Raw genomic sequence first — 14234 nt, 5'->3', positions numbered from 1 at the left:
TTGCATATATGTAGGAGTAACCCGTGAGTTTTATTGATGGAAGTATACATTTAGGATGCAGTTAAAACACATTTATAAAGTTGTCACTTTTTGCAACTCTCGGTTTACGTTACGCATAACAGTAATTCAAACTTCAACGGCTGCTTAGGAGTTACCAATAAAAAAGTTCACGAATCATAGTTCGCGATCTATTTCATCACATACTTATCGGGAACGAAAAGTTATGTATGGAAGTAAAAACAAAAAATATCTTTTAGCATACGCTCTCCCTCGCTAGTGATTCAAACCAGAAGTAATAAAGAGTTTCCCAAGAGGGATTTCCTAACTTTGACAGTTCATTGCGGCCATATTGTTGAAGCTACACGTGTCTTGTCAAATTACCATGGAGAGTTATAGCGTCCAACAGCACGTGCAAATGATAAAATTGTTTTATCAAAGTAAGTGTTCTTTGCGATCAACGTTCCGAGCGCTTCGCCCATTTTACGGTCGCAATAATCGTCCTACCGAGAGGACTATTCGCAATGTGGTGAACAAATTCGAGGAAACTGGTTCGGTGAACGCTCAACCACCATCAGTACGTGAACAGAACGCAAGGTCTGCCGAGAATATCACCACTCTGGATCAACAATAGAAAAGGGCCCATCAGCATTTGTAAACAAACCGTACCAAAGCCCATTCCTCATAAATCGAAGGCCGCTCACACAAACCAACACCATCATCGTGTAGGTAGAAGTTTCCCCTATCTGATGATGGAGTTGGTTTGCGTAGGTGGCCTTCACATTGTGAGTAAAGGGCTTTGGAACGGTTTGTTAACAAATGCTGATGGGCCATTTTCTATTGTTGATCCAGCACTGTACGCAAAAGTGAGCAGGAGAACCCGCGGCAGTCGACTCCGCGCCGCGCACAAGAACTGGGCCTCTCGCAGGCTTCAACTTGGCGAATTCTGCGTCGAGAATTGGGTCTGCACCCATACAAGATCCAATTGACCCAGGAGCTCAAGCTTAACGGTCATAGACAGCGCCGTTTGTTCGCTGATTGGCTTTTGGAGCAGTTGGAAACAGACGCTGATTTTGCCCGAAAAATCTTCTTAAGCGACGAGGCCCATTTCTGGATGAACGGGTATGCGAACAAGCAGAATTGTCGAATTTGGGACAAGACCAATTAACACGAGGTCCATTAGGTGGCAAATGAATCTCCAGAAAGTCACTGTTTGGTGTGCATTTTGGCCGGAGGCGTCATCGGTCCGTAGTTCTTCGAAAACGACGCTGGCGAGGCCATCACCATCAACGGAGAGCGCTACAGGTCGGTGATTATCGACTTCTTCTGGCCTAAAGTGGACGATATGGATGTGAACGATATGGATGTGTACGATATGTCGTTCCAACAGGACGGTGCAACGTGCCACACAGCGCACGAAACCATCAATATTCTGCATGAGCGATTTTCGGAGATGGTTATTTCGCACGGAGGCGATGCCAACTGGCCACCAACATCGTGTGATTTAACCCCTCTAAACTTGTCTTATGGGGTTATGTTAAGTTGCAGGTCTATGCCAATTAGCCGCAAACCACCGATGTCCTCAAAGCTAACATTACTCAAGTCGTCAACGATATTCCTCGCGATATTCAGCCCGATTTGTGCGCCAAAGTCATGGAAAATTGGACCTCACGGATGCACGCCACCAAGCGAAGCCGAGGCGGCCTGTTGGAGACAGCCAGTTGCATGCCGGTCTTGAAGCGAGCTTACATTGCCGTCAGCAACAAACTTTTAGAAATTTTAGCGACCATTTGGAGGCTAGCCGGGTCCAGTATCAGTCTGTCGGGAGCGATACGATTCGCCGTTGCAAGATGTCCACTCTTAGACCAGGGTCAAAACGTTTGAGTGTCGTTAAGAGGGTCTCAGAAGAGGAGGCGACCACCGAATCTCACTGCCCCGACTGCAATCGACCTGATAATGCGAACCAATACATAGTGCAATGCGACGTATGCCAGAGTGGACGACAGCATCAAAGATCGAAGCTTTAGTTGTATCCATTGTGAGGAAGATGGTGCACAAGCAATCTCGCCATGTCCATCACGAACAGGAAGTTCATCATCGATTCGCTTGGCGAATATTCAGCTGCAAATTCAGCAAATCGAAGAGGAGCAAAGGGCCCAGGAAAAGTTGATGAAGGAAGTACAGGAGTACGCCAAAGCATTGCGTGAGAAGGCGGTACAGCAGGAAATTGAGAGCAGAAGCAAAGCCATTCAAGAGAAGATTGAGCGGGAGTTAGATTTCATCAGAAGGAAGTATAATCTTCTGCAGAACGAGCTGAATGAAGGTGAGAATGGTAGCGTGAAAACTTATCGAAGCCAACGAAGTGCATCTAGCTCAGTCCATAAGTGGTTGAAAGCCCAGCGTGAGGGCGCTCTTGACAAGTTCCGGGAACAAAAATTCCCCAACTTCCTCAAGGTCTCGAACCGGAGCCATCCCAAAAGGGACTACTGCAACGAAGCCAGTGGATGACAACGTTCAACCAATCATCAATCAAGCAAACACTCAAGTCTCGCAAGCACAATCTAGTTTGGATTATCCCCTCAATGTGATATCTCCGCCCACTTCCTAACAGCTGGAAAATGCACTTCTCAACCAGGGAATTACATCGGAAGTAGGAACACGTACCAATGTGCTCGAACAGCAGGTTCGAGATCTGCAGCATCAACTAGACAGTCTTCGCCTACAGTCAGCGCTGCAGACACCGACAGAAGTTTATCAATGTCCGACTAGTCATCAACAGTTCCGGCGGCCCCCAGCGATTGGAAACAGTGCTGCTCTACCGAACAGGTTGGGAAGTATTCCGGCGTGCAAAGGTATGTTCAAACGACCCATAGTTTCATTCCCTTCGTCTCAAATGCCTCCCGTGGATTTCGGAAATATACGCGCCCATCCCGCTCCCAATGCAATACCCGTTGCGTCTGGTCCAGTCTCTTGTCCGCCTGTGTCATGCATCCCAAGTTATTCGCATTCGATTGTAACTCCTTGTGTCTCGCAAGCGTCTGGCTTGATTCCGAATGTCCCGAATTGTGGACCCACCGCTCAACAACTCGCTGCTCGCCACGTAGTCCCAAAGGAGCTCCCAATCTTGGATGGCAACCCAGCTGACTGGCCTTTATTCTACAGCAGCTACACCAACTCTAATGAAATGTGCGGATACTCTGATGCCGAGAATTTGATGCGGTTGCAGCGTTGCTTAAATGGTAATGCGCTACATGCTGTTAGCTGTCAGCTTCTTCACCCTTCATCCGTACCTCAGATCATTTCAACATTGCAGATGCTGTATGGTTGGCATGAGCTGGTGGTGAACAGTCTGGTTAACAAGGTTCTTTCTACACCTTCCCAAACGCGGATCGTTTAGAAAGTGTAATTACCTTTGGTTTGGCGGTTCAAAATTTATGCGGCCACTTACGTGCAATGGGCATGGAGAACCATTTGTCCAACCCTACTCTGCTGCAAGAGTTGGTTGGAAAGCTCCCAGCAGGAATTAAGCTGGATTGGGCACTTTATCAACGACAAATTCCTTACGCGGACCTGCGCGCTTTCAGTGACTACATGTCTACAATTGCGTCAGCTGCTAGCAACGTAACGTTCAGCACCGAGGTCATCCAGAAACAGGAGAAGCCGAAGAGCAAAGAAAAGGGCTAAGTCAACGCATATGCGGAAGACATCCGGAAGAACGCAGATCAGGAGAATCGGAAGTCGGGTGAGATTAGCAAGGAGAAACAGCCGTATCAACCCAAACCGTGCTCCGTGTGTCAAAAGCTTGGTCATAATATTAGAGACTGCAATGTCTTCAAGAGTCGGAACATCGAAGGACGGTTGAAGCTGGTCCAGCAGTTACATCTCTGCAGACGATGCTTGATTTCCCATGGAAAGTGGCCGCCCTAATAAACAAATACCATAAACGAACAATAACATAAATAGTCGAACTTTTCCATAAATGGTTTGGATGATACCCCAAACACGTCGTTAAGCAAAATAACCATAACAATTTTATTAGGGCGTGCAAGGTGTCAGGGTGCGGTATACAAGGGTGCGAGCTTCGACACCATACTTTGCTACACCCAGGGTAACCTGAGGGCACACCAATGACATCTGCCCAACCATCTGGAACATCTGCACCTGCAACCGGAAATGTGAATGTCCATCGACAAAAGCCACGGTCTACTCTTTTCCGTGACTTTATACGGCAAGAATTCATCAGTCGAAGTATTAGCCTTTCTAGATGACGGGTCGTCGCTCACTTTGATAAAGAAGGAAGTTGCGGACCAGCTCGGTATGGAAGGGGAACTGGAGCCACTTTGTCTACAATGGACGGGAAACGTAACGAGAATGGAGTCGGAGTCAAGGGTCATCCAACTCGGCATATTTGGGACGGATAGTAGCAAGCGTCATACCAACAATCAATACGAAACTAACGATTTTAAATTGGCTCACCACTTTAGTAGCCTATTGGTCCCAAGCAAACGATTAACGTACACCTATTCTAGTCGAAATTCTAGTACTACGCAATGTTTGTTTTGATTCGCTATGAAAGTTTGACAGATAAAATGAGGGGTTATTGGTTTTTCCTATGTTTCGAGGGGTGATTCGACAAGCTTGGGACCGAAGATAGTACCAGAGGTGATCCAAAAAGTTGAGCACGTTTCTTCGGGACCTACTTGTCTTAGAGTTACCTCTATGGTCATACTCTCGAGTGCGTACGTACGGTTGATCGTTTGGAGCTTCCTCCGCAGTCTTTGCAATTCAATCAACTGGTTCAACAGTTTCCTTACCATCGGGGTCTTCCGGTGAAAAGTTATAACGGTGCCACCCCTCGCATTCTAATTGGTTTGGAGAACACGGAGCTACTAGTAACATTGAAAAAACGAGCAGGTAGACCTTCTGAACCAGTTGCAACGAAAACTAAACTTGGTTGGACAGTATACGGAACGGTGGAAGGCCTGAACGAAACATTTGAACACCGTTTTCTGCACATCTGTTCTGGTTCCAATGATCGGGAACTACACGACGTTGTCAAGGAGTTTTTCCCGATCGAAAACGCTGCGCCAGCGGTAGAAGCAGAAGATGTCCGACGGGCACGGGAGATCATGCAACGGACCACGGTTCGCACAGCTTCCGGAAGGTTTGAGACGGGCTTGCTGTGGCGCTATGATTATATCGAATTTCCGAACAGTAGACCGATGGCAGAGCGGCGTCTTAAGTGCCTAGTGCGAAGACTGGAGATAACACCTGAACTCTACGAAAACGTCAGGCAGCAGATTGCTTCCTACGAGTCCAAAGGATACGCTCATCGAGCATCGGCGGAAGAGTTGGCCAATTTTGACCCTCGAAGAACTTGGTATCTTCCCCTCGGAGTGGTTATTAATCCAAACAAGCCGGGACAAATTCGAGTGGTTTGGGATGCTGTGGCGAAGGTGGATGGAGTCTCGTATAACTCCATGCTTCTGAAGGGACCGGACCTGCTCGCGTCTCTGCTTGCGGTTCTACAGCGTTTTCGTCAACGGCAAACAAGCAGTAACGGGTGATATCAGAGAAATGTTTCACCAGCTCCTGATTCGTTGCGAAGATCGTCAAAGTCAGCTTTTCCTGTGGTATGACAGTCCGTCTGGCGAAATCCACGTCTATGTCATGGACGTAGCGACGTTTGGGTCGACATGCTCACCGTGCTCTTCCCAATACGTCAAGAATCTGAATGCAGAAGAATGGAAGTGCGAGTTCCCGGAAGCTGTAGATGCGATCGTACATAACCACTACGTGGACGATTATATCGACAGCAGGGATTTTGTAGAGGAAGCGACGAGTATTACAACAGCAGTAAAAGAGGTCCATGCGAAAGCCGGATTTGAAATCCGTAATTGGCTATCGAACTCGGATGAGGTTGTGCGACGGGTCGGGGACGGCAGCGTTGCAGATCTTGACAGGGTTGTTCCAACGAAGCGCGAAGTCTTGAGGGTTGTAATGAGTCTTTTTGATCCTCATGGCATAGTGGCCGCTTTCGTAGTACACGGAAAGTGTATCATCCAGGACATCTGGAGGTCCAATGTGAGCTGGGACGAGCAAATTCCGGAAGAGATCTTCAACCGATGGCGTCGCTAGGTGGAAGTACTGAAAGAGCTGGATCAAGTCACTATCCCTCGCTGCTACTTCCCAAACTATTCACCGAACAGCTTGGACACACTTGAATTGCATGTGTTTGTTGATGCAAGTGAGGAAGCGTACGCCTGTGTTGCTTACTTTCGCATCATCGATCGTGGTCAGGTCCGCTGTGCACTTGTATCTGCAAAATCGAAGGTCGCTCCACTAAAACCACTGTCAATCCCGCGGTTGGAACTGCAGGCAGCGGTCATAGGAAGCAGATTGGTGAAGTCAATTGAGGAAAACCACACGCTGCCGATTCGTCGTAGAGTAATCTGGAGCGATTCAAGCACGGTGTTATCGTGGATACAGTTGGACCAGCGCAAATACCGTCAGTATGTGGCGGTCAGAATCAGTGAAATCCTAGATGTGACCAATATAGAGGAATGGCGTTGGGTGCCAACGCGCCTTAACGTAGCGGATGAAGCAACGAAGTGGATGAAAGAACCCAGCTTCCATGCGGATTGTAGGTGGTTTGTCGGACCTGAGTTTTTGTACCAGGAGGAGTCGGCGTGGCCAAAAAGGATTCTGCCAACAAAGGACACTGCTGAGGAGATACGCCCGATACATGCCCATCATCGGAAAATTCCTGAACCTCTGATAAACTACAGCAGGTATTCCAAGTGGGAAAGATTATTGAGAGCCACAGCATTCCTTCTGCGGTGTGTAAATAACTGCAGAAGCAAAATCAACGGAGATCCTGTCGAACTCAACCCCATTTTGTCTCAACGGAAGCTGCAGAATGCCGAGGAGTTTCTTTGGCGTGCCGTGCAGATGTAGGCATATCCTGATGAAGTCATCGTGCTCGGAAGACAGCAGCAACAATCGAGTGCAGCACGGTTGGAAAAAAACAAGCCCGCTTCACAAATTATCACCCTTCGTCGATGAGACTGGAGTAATTAGACAGGAAGGGCGAATCGGTGCTGCCAATTACGCTGCCTATGATGCTAGGTTCCCAATAGTGCTTCCACGGAACCATTACGTGACTGGACTCGTTTTGGATTGGTATCACCGTAAATACGCACACTGCAACGTGGAGACTATTGTTAATGAGGTTCGGCTTAACGGCGCCGGTGGTCTAGTGGTAAGCGTGATTACCTCTCACCCCAGCAGGCCTGGGTTCAATCCCAGTCGGCGCCGCCGGGATGTTCCTGAGGCATAACATCTCTGATCACGCCTTCCTTCGGATGGGAAGTAAAGCCGTTGGTCCCCGGTTCATGAGTTGATGGGTCGATAGGTAGGGTCCAGGTGTGGGAGCTGCCTTCCTGGCACGTCGGTAGCATTGGTGCTCGGAAAACAAGATCGACGGAAAAAAACAAACCAAAGGATATCGTTCAAATGGCCGTGTTGCTGACGGCAATGTGAACTTCGGTGAATTTTTGGATCTTCCGTTAGTAAACTTTAGTAAGTTTTATTTCAATATATAAACTTACAAATCAAAGGCATTGTTTACAAAAGCTGATACGTCCCTTTGAAAAAGTAATCGAGTATTAGGTTTTTGCGGTGTGCATTGCTTTTGTGCACAGAGTGACATGAAGCAGAAACGTGATATTTAGTTATTGTGTGGTTGAATTCGCTCGAGGAGGAATTATTTAAAAATGACTAGAGAAAATTAAGCATCGAGAATGCGCTCCCGGATATATTGATTTGGTGAGTACGTTCCAGTTGAAGATTGTTCTCTCTAAATATCCCTTTTTTGAATACATTTCATTAATCAAACATTATTATATGCTGGGTTTGGGGGGGGCAGCCTAAGGGTTTCAAAGGATTTGTAGACTTGACAAGGGTTCGTGGATTTGCCAGTCCCTTGTCACGTGTTGATAGACGTGCATCTTGTGGTTTGTCTTACAAACGTCTTCAATGAAGTTGATTCACCCTGCTGCAACAAACCATCAGTCTGGTACAATAGCAGGTTTATTTGGAAAATTTTCCATCTGTCAAATTTAGGAGAAAATTCACCAAATGGAACACAGCCCAAGCCAATATAAATATTACGTGTGTTCGTGTCTTTGCTCACGACACGATATGACACGATCGGATGAGTAGATGGCGGTAGTGTTTAACGTATTTTAAATATGGCGTCTTGGGCAAGAATTTGAATGTAGCTTCTATGAGCTAAACTAACTTTCATAGACCATTACAACACAATAACAATAACTTTCAGGACCCATACACAATTAAAACACTATATATCGCCTATGTGAGGTCAATACTGGAATATTGCAGCATTGTATGGTCTCCTGTTTTCAATCACGCACGAAGAAAGATTAGAATCCGTACAAAAACAATTTCTATTATACGCTCTTCGTAAATTAGGTTGGACATCATTTCCTCTTCCATCATTTGAAGCACGCTGCATGCTTATAAACATACAAACATTAAAAGAGCGTCGTGAATATGTAATGGTTTCATTTGTAAACGATATCGTTTCGCAGCGCATTGACTCCACAGAACTTTTATCAAAATTAAATTTCCATGCACCTACTCGGCAACTCCGAAATCGAAATTTATTTGCCATAAAACATCATCGCACAAATTATGCAAAATATGGGCCATTAAACCGCATGATGGCCTCTTACAATCAATACTGCGAAACCATTGACTTTACAATGTCTCGGCATAAACTAAAACAATAAGGCATTATAACTCATAAAAAATAGGAAAGCTGACACTGCTTAATTTTTATTAAAGAAAAAATTATACTTTTAACCTTTTGTCCAAAGTTGACGAAATAAATAAATAAATTTAAGAAAACAAAACTGTATTCTAATATGTACTAGTCTACGTTGGTTGACGAAATAAATAAATAAATTTGGTTTATGAGTGAATTATTTTTTTAAGTTTAAAGTTGAGAAAATAATTGGAACTTGTAACAAATGAAACTTAAAAAGGTAGGGTAATTTTTTTTTTTTATATATATATCTTTATTAAGGAGACTTTCAGCCGTTGGCTGGCTCGTCTCCGAATAAGGTAGGGTAAATGACGGCTTCGGCAATACATTATTCTATGTTTTGGCATGTGAAAACATTGTGTTTCAGAGCATCTTTTGGCCAAATTTGAGTGCTCTAGGACTTTGTTGACCCCTTTTTTTTTTTTTTTAATAATCCATTTATTTGTCAAGGCTCAAATGCGTTAGCTTTGCGGAGCCGAATATTTTTTACATTATTGTGTGTGAATATAATTTTCTTACAACTAATGTTAGTAGAACGGGGGCCGATTACTCGCGGTTTACTCGAGATTAGGGATTACATTTATTGATCATTTGGAGGGAGGACAAGGGAAAGCATTTTGAACTAATTTAAAACTTAAACGTAAAGGATGACTAAAACACAAAACACTAAACACATACATCAACAGCTTTAAGAAAGTCGTAAATAAGCTTCATAATGTCGATATCACGGCAAGCCAAGACGTCTCTAATTGGCTTAAAGGGTTGTTTTCCTCGGACCCTAAGGGAATCACACAGAACGGATCTCGCCTCACAATGCAAGGAGCAGGACCAAACAACATGCTCGATGTCGTGATAACCGTTTCCACAGGTACATATGTTGCTGTCGGCGAGCGTAATACGGAAGAGGTGGGCGTTTAACGAATAGTGATTGGACATGAGCCTGGACATTACACGAATAAAATCACGACTCATATCCAACCCTTTGAACCAGGGTTTGATCGACACCTGTGGGACAATAGAATGTAGCCATCTTCCCAGATCACCATCATTCCACTTTTGTTGCCAGTTGGCGAGGACTTGCTGACGAGAAATCGTGAAAAATTCGTGGTAGGCGATTTGTCGCTCGTAAATATCGCCTTCCATAGCGCCCACCTTGGCCAGCGAGTCCGCTTTCTCATTGCCCGGGATAGAGCAATGAGAAGGGACCCATACCAAGGTGATGACATGTGAGCTGTTTGATAAAGCACTCAATGACGATCGTATTTCCTGGAGGAAATACGCCGAGTGCTTCATCGGCCTCATTGAACGCATAGCCTCCAGGGAGCTTAGGCTATCCGTAAAAATGAAATATTGGTCAGGTGGAAGTGAGGCAATACGCTCTAACGTGTACGATATAGCTGCTAGTTCAGCAACGTATACCGAACACGGCTTTTGAAGCTTGTATGAGGCGCTATGAAGATCGTGGAATACTCCAAAACCAGTGGACGCATTTATCACCGACCCATCTGTGAAAAATCTCTTCTCGGTGGGGACGTGGCGGTATTTGTTCGCAAAAATAGTTGGGACAATCAGGGCACGGTGAGGCTCTGGAATTCCTTGAATCTCCTGCCTCATTGTGAGATCGAATCTCACGGAAGAACCACTGAAATGATGGGAGACAGCGCGATTGGGGTTGAACGAGGAGGGGCCGATGTCCAGAGTCATGTACTCGTAGTACAAGCTCATGAATCGTGTTTGAGGATTCCGCTCTAGCAGCTTCTCAAAGTTTTCGATCACCAGCGGGTTCATGACTTCACAGCGGATGAGGAACCGGAACGATAAATCCGCAAAACGATTTGTTAAGGGGAGGACGCCCGCAAGAACTTCAAGACTCATGGTATGCGTCGATTGCATACAACCTAGCGCGATTCGAATGCAACGATATTGAATCCTTTGGAGCTTCAATATGTGCGTCCCCGCCGCCGATTGAAAGCAAAAGCTACCGTACTCCAAAATCGAGAGAATGGTGGTCTTGTAGAGTCTTATCAGATCTTCCGGATGGGCTCCCCATGAAGTGCCGGTAATGGAACGAAGGAAATTGATTCGCTGTTGGCATCTCTGCCTCAGATACGCTATGTGTTTTCCCCAAGTGCACTTGGAATCGAACCAGACACCTAAATACTTAAACGACATGCTGTGAGTGATTGTTCTACCCATAAGTTGAAGCTGAAACTGTGCTGGATAAAGCTTCCTAGAAAAAACAACCATCTCTGTTTTCTCCGGAGAGAATTCGATACCCAGATTCATTGCCCAAGTAGACAAATTATCCAAGGTATCTTGCAATGGTCCTTGCAGGTCCGGTGCTGTTGGTCCAACCATGGAAACCACGCCGTCATCTGCAAGCTGCCTTAGCGTGCAATTTTCGGCCAGACATTCATCAATGTCTTTGACATAGAAGTTGTATAGGAGGGGACTTAAACATGAGCCTTGTGGAAGACCCATGTAGCTGATTCGTGCAATTTCCGTGTTGCCATGAGAGAAGCTCATTCGTTTCTCGGACAACAAATTAAACAGGAAATTGTTGATAATCGGAGAAAGCCCACTCGCATGGAGTTTTTCCGAAAGGATGTCGATGCAAATAGAATCAAACGCCCCTTTAATGTCCAAGAAAACTGAACCCATCTGCTGCTTTTCAGCATAGGCTAATTGGATTTCAGTTGAAAGCAACGCAAGGCAGTCGTTCGTCCCTTTGCCCCTACGGAATCCAAATTGCGTATCTGAGAGTAAGCCATTCACCTCGACCCACTTGTCCAGACGAAGAAGAATCATTTTTTCTAACAGCTTCCGAATACACGACAGCATCGCGATGGGACGGTACGAATTATGATCCGAAGCGGGTTTACCGGGCTTCTGGATGGCGATAACTCTCACTTGTCTCCAATCATCCGGAACAACGTTGAGCTCAAGGAATCGATTGAACAAGTTCAACAATCGCCTCTTTGTGACTTCTGGGAGGTTCTTGAGCAGGTTGAACTTGATTCGATCAATTCCCGGAGCTGAGTTATTGCATGAAAGAAGAGCAATTGAGAATTCTACCATCGAAAACGGGGAGTCCATGTCATCGTTTTCCAGCGGCGGATCGCGAGTGTTGCATCGGACCGGAACCGAATCAGGACAAACCTTACGCGCGAAGTCGAAAATCCACTTGTTAGAGTACTCCTTGCTCTCGTTGACCGACGATGCCGCGTTACGCATTCTCCTGCCGACATTCCAGAGCGTTTGCATGGAAGTCTCTCGCGATAGCCCTTCGACGAACCGACGCCAGTAACCGCGTTTTTTGGCCCTGACCAAGCTCTTAAACTTTTCCTCTAGCTCCGTATACCGCTCAAAGTATTCGCGGGAACCGTATTTACGAAACTGTTTAAACGCGGTAGACTTCTCTTTATTCACGTCGGTGCATTCCTGGTCCCACCACACAGTGGGAGGACGTTTGCGAATGGTAGTGCCAGGAACAGGCTTCGTTTGTGCTTGAAGCGCGCAATCCACTATGAGCCGCGATAGGAAGGAGTACTCATGCAACGGAGAGAGAACGTCGACCGATTCTGAACCGTCACGGACCGCGTTCGCGTATTCTTCCCAATTGATGTTTCTCGTGAGATCGTACGCGATGTTGATTGGACACTGTGAAGATGAACCGTTGGAAATCGAAATTTTGATGGGCAAATGATCACTACCATAGGGGTCTTGGATTACCTCCCACATGCAATCCAATGATAGTGAGTTCGAACAGAGTGACAAGTCTAGTCTGCTCTCTCTTGCTGGAGGTTTGGCTATTCGAGTTACTTCACCGGTGTTTAGAATGGTCATATTGAAATCGTCGCATAGGTCATAGATGATGGTTGAGCGGTTGTCATCGTACAGCTCTCCCCAGCCTGTACCGTGGGAATTAAAATCCCCTAAGATCAACCGTGGCTCAGGTAGCACTGAGCAGATGTCAGATAGCGCTCGCCGAGAAACAGCCGTTCTCGGAGGGATGTATAACGAGGTAATACTGAAGGTTTTACCTCTAATATTCACCTGACATGCGACAATTTCAATACCTGACACTGGAGGAAGGTCGATTCTGTAGAATGAGTGTTGTTTGTTGACCCCTAGGAGCACCCCACCGTACGAATCTGCACGATCGAGACGGATAATGTTGTAGTCGTGAAGAGAAAGGTTAACATCTGGAGAGAGCCATGTTTCGCAGAGAGCAAACGCATCACAGTGTATGTTATGCAGTAAAAATTTGAATATGTCTAGTTTTGGTAAAATGCTTCTACAATTCCATTGAAGGAGAGATACCGTATCATTTTTTGGAAAATTATCCATCGAAGGATACGAATGAAGCAAGGAGGGGCCACTTGGAAGCAAATTGCTTTAGAAAAGGTTTCACGATTGGAAGCATCATGTTAATGATGCTCCGAAGAGGGTCAGTGATGTTGAACAGATCGAGAATGCTGTCCACAATTCCAGAAAGCGTGAACATGGCGTTCTGCTGTTCTGGTTGCAAAACTGGGACATCTGGGGTTTTAGATGTTCCCGGAAGCCCCGGAAATTCTTTGTCATAATCGACAGGCTTAAAACCCGGTGGATTGGGTTTCGGTTTATTTCCGTGACCTCTTGATTTATCCAAGTGGGCTTGGGAGTCAGTTTTTTTAGTTTTCTGCGAGTCATTCTTGGATCGCTTCCTTGAAGGACCTTTGAAAACAAAAGGACTTCCGTCATTGCCCTCTGAGTCAGTGTCGTCCTCGTCAACTGGGAGAAGATTGAACGGATTATTGTTTTCTTTTTCCGGAGTGATTTTGGGAGGAGGATTGAAAGTCTTCAAGATCTCCGCAAAGGAACGCTGAGAGCGCGCCTTCAGAGACCGTTCAAGTTTTTTTCCTTGCTGTTTATACTTCGGGCAATCTGCGAGAGGATGCGGAGGTGCCAAACAATAAACACATTTAGGAGGAGCACCACAAGCACCCTCCGCATGCTTCTCGCCGCACTGATCGCATCGTGGCTTGTTGCCGCAGAAGGCGGCGGTGTGGCCTAATTGTTTGCACTTGGTGCAGTTCATCACCCTTGGTATAAACAACCGCACAGGAAGTCGAACCCTCCCAATTCGGACGTAATCTGGCAGAGTCGATCCGGAGAAAGTCACTCGAAACGAGTCAGTCAGCGAATAGATTTTTTTTGTCCCGTCGAGGGATGCTGACTGCATTTGGGTGCAGTCAAGAATCTTGACTTCTGGAAGAACGGGGTTCTTGAAGACACCAACCCCCCTCTTCAAGAAGTCATCGCAGGTCAAACTCGCTTCGGTGACCACTCCTTCGATTTCCACGTCACGACTGGGAATGTAAACACGGTACTCTAACGTAAAAAG

General features: G+C 46.0%; 2 protein-coding genes across 2 annotated transcripts; both read left to right on the top strand.

Moving 5' to 3' along the window:
• Positions 1-382: 382 nt before the first annotated feature.
• Positions 383-1165, top strand: LOC135706689 (uncharacterized). The gene is made up of 2 exons (XM_065228335.1): positions 383-594; positions 850-1165. Exons 1-2 carry the CDS (start codon positions 383-385, stop codon positions 1163-1165), a joined length of 528 nt encoding a protein of 175 aa, XP_065084407.1.
• Positions 1166-5574: 4409 nt separating this feature from the next.
• LOC135706688 (uncharacterized) lies at positions 5575-6954 on the top strand. The gene is made up of 2 exons (XM_065228334.1): positions 5575-6081; positions 6136-6954. Exons 1-2 carry the CDS (start codon positions 5575-5577, stop codon positions 6952-6954), a joined length of 1326 nt encoding a protein of 441 aa, XP_065084406.1.
• The last annotated feature ends 7280 nt before the right edge of the window (positions 6955-14234 follow it).

The sequence above is a fragment of the Ochlerotatus camptorhynchus genome, unplaced genomic scaffold (genome assembly GCF_037179485.1).
Source record: "Ochlerotatus camptorhynchus isolate MF236.1 unplaced genomic scaffold, CSIRO-AGI_Acam_v1.1 ptg000286l, whole genome shotgun sequence".
Lineage (NCBI taxonomy): Eukaryota > Metazoa > Arthropoda > Insecta > Diptera > Culicidae > Ochlerotatus > Ochlerotatus camptorhynchus.
This window is presented reverse-complemented; position numbering and strand designations above follow the sequence as displayed.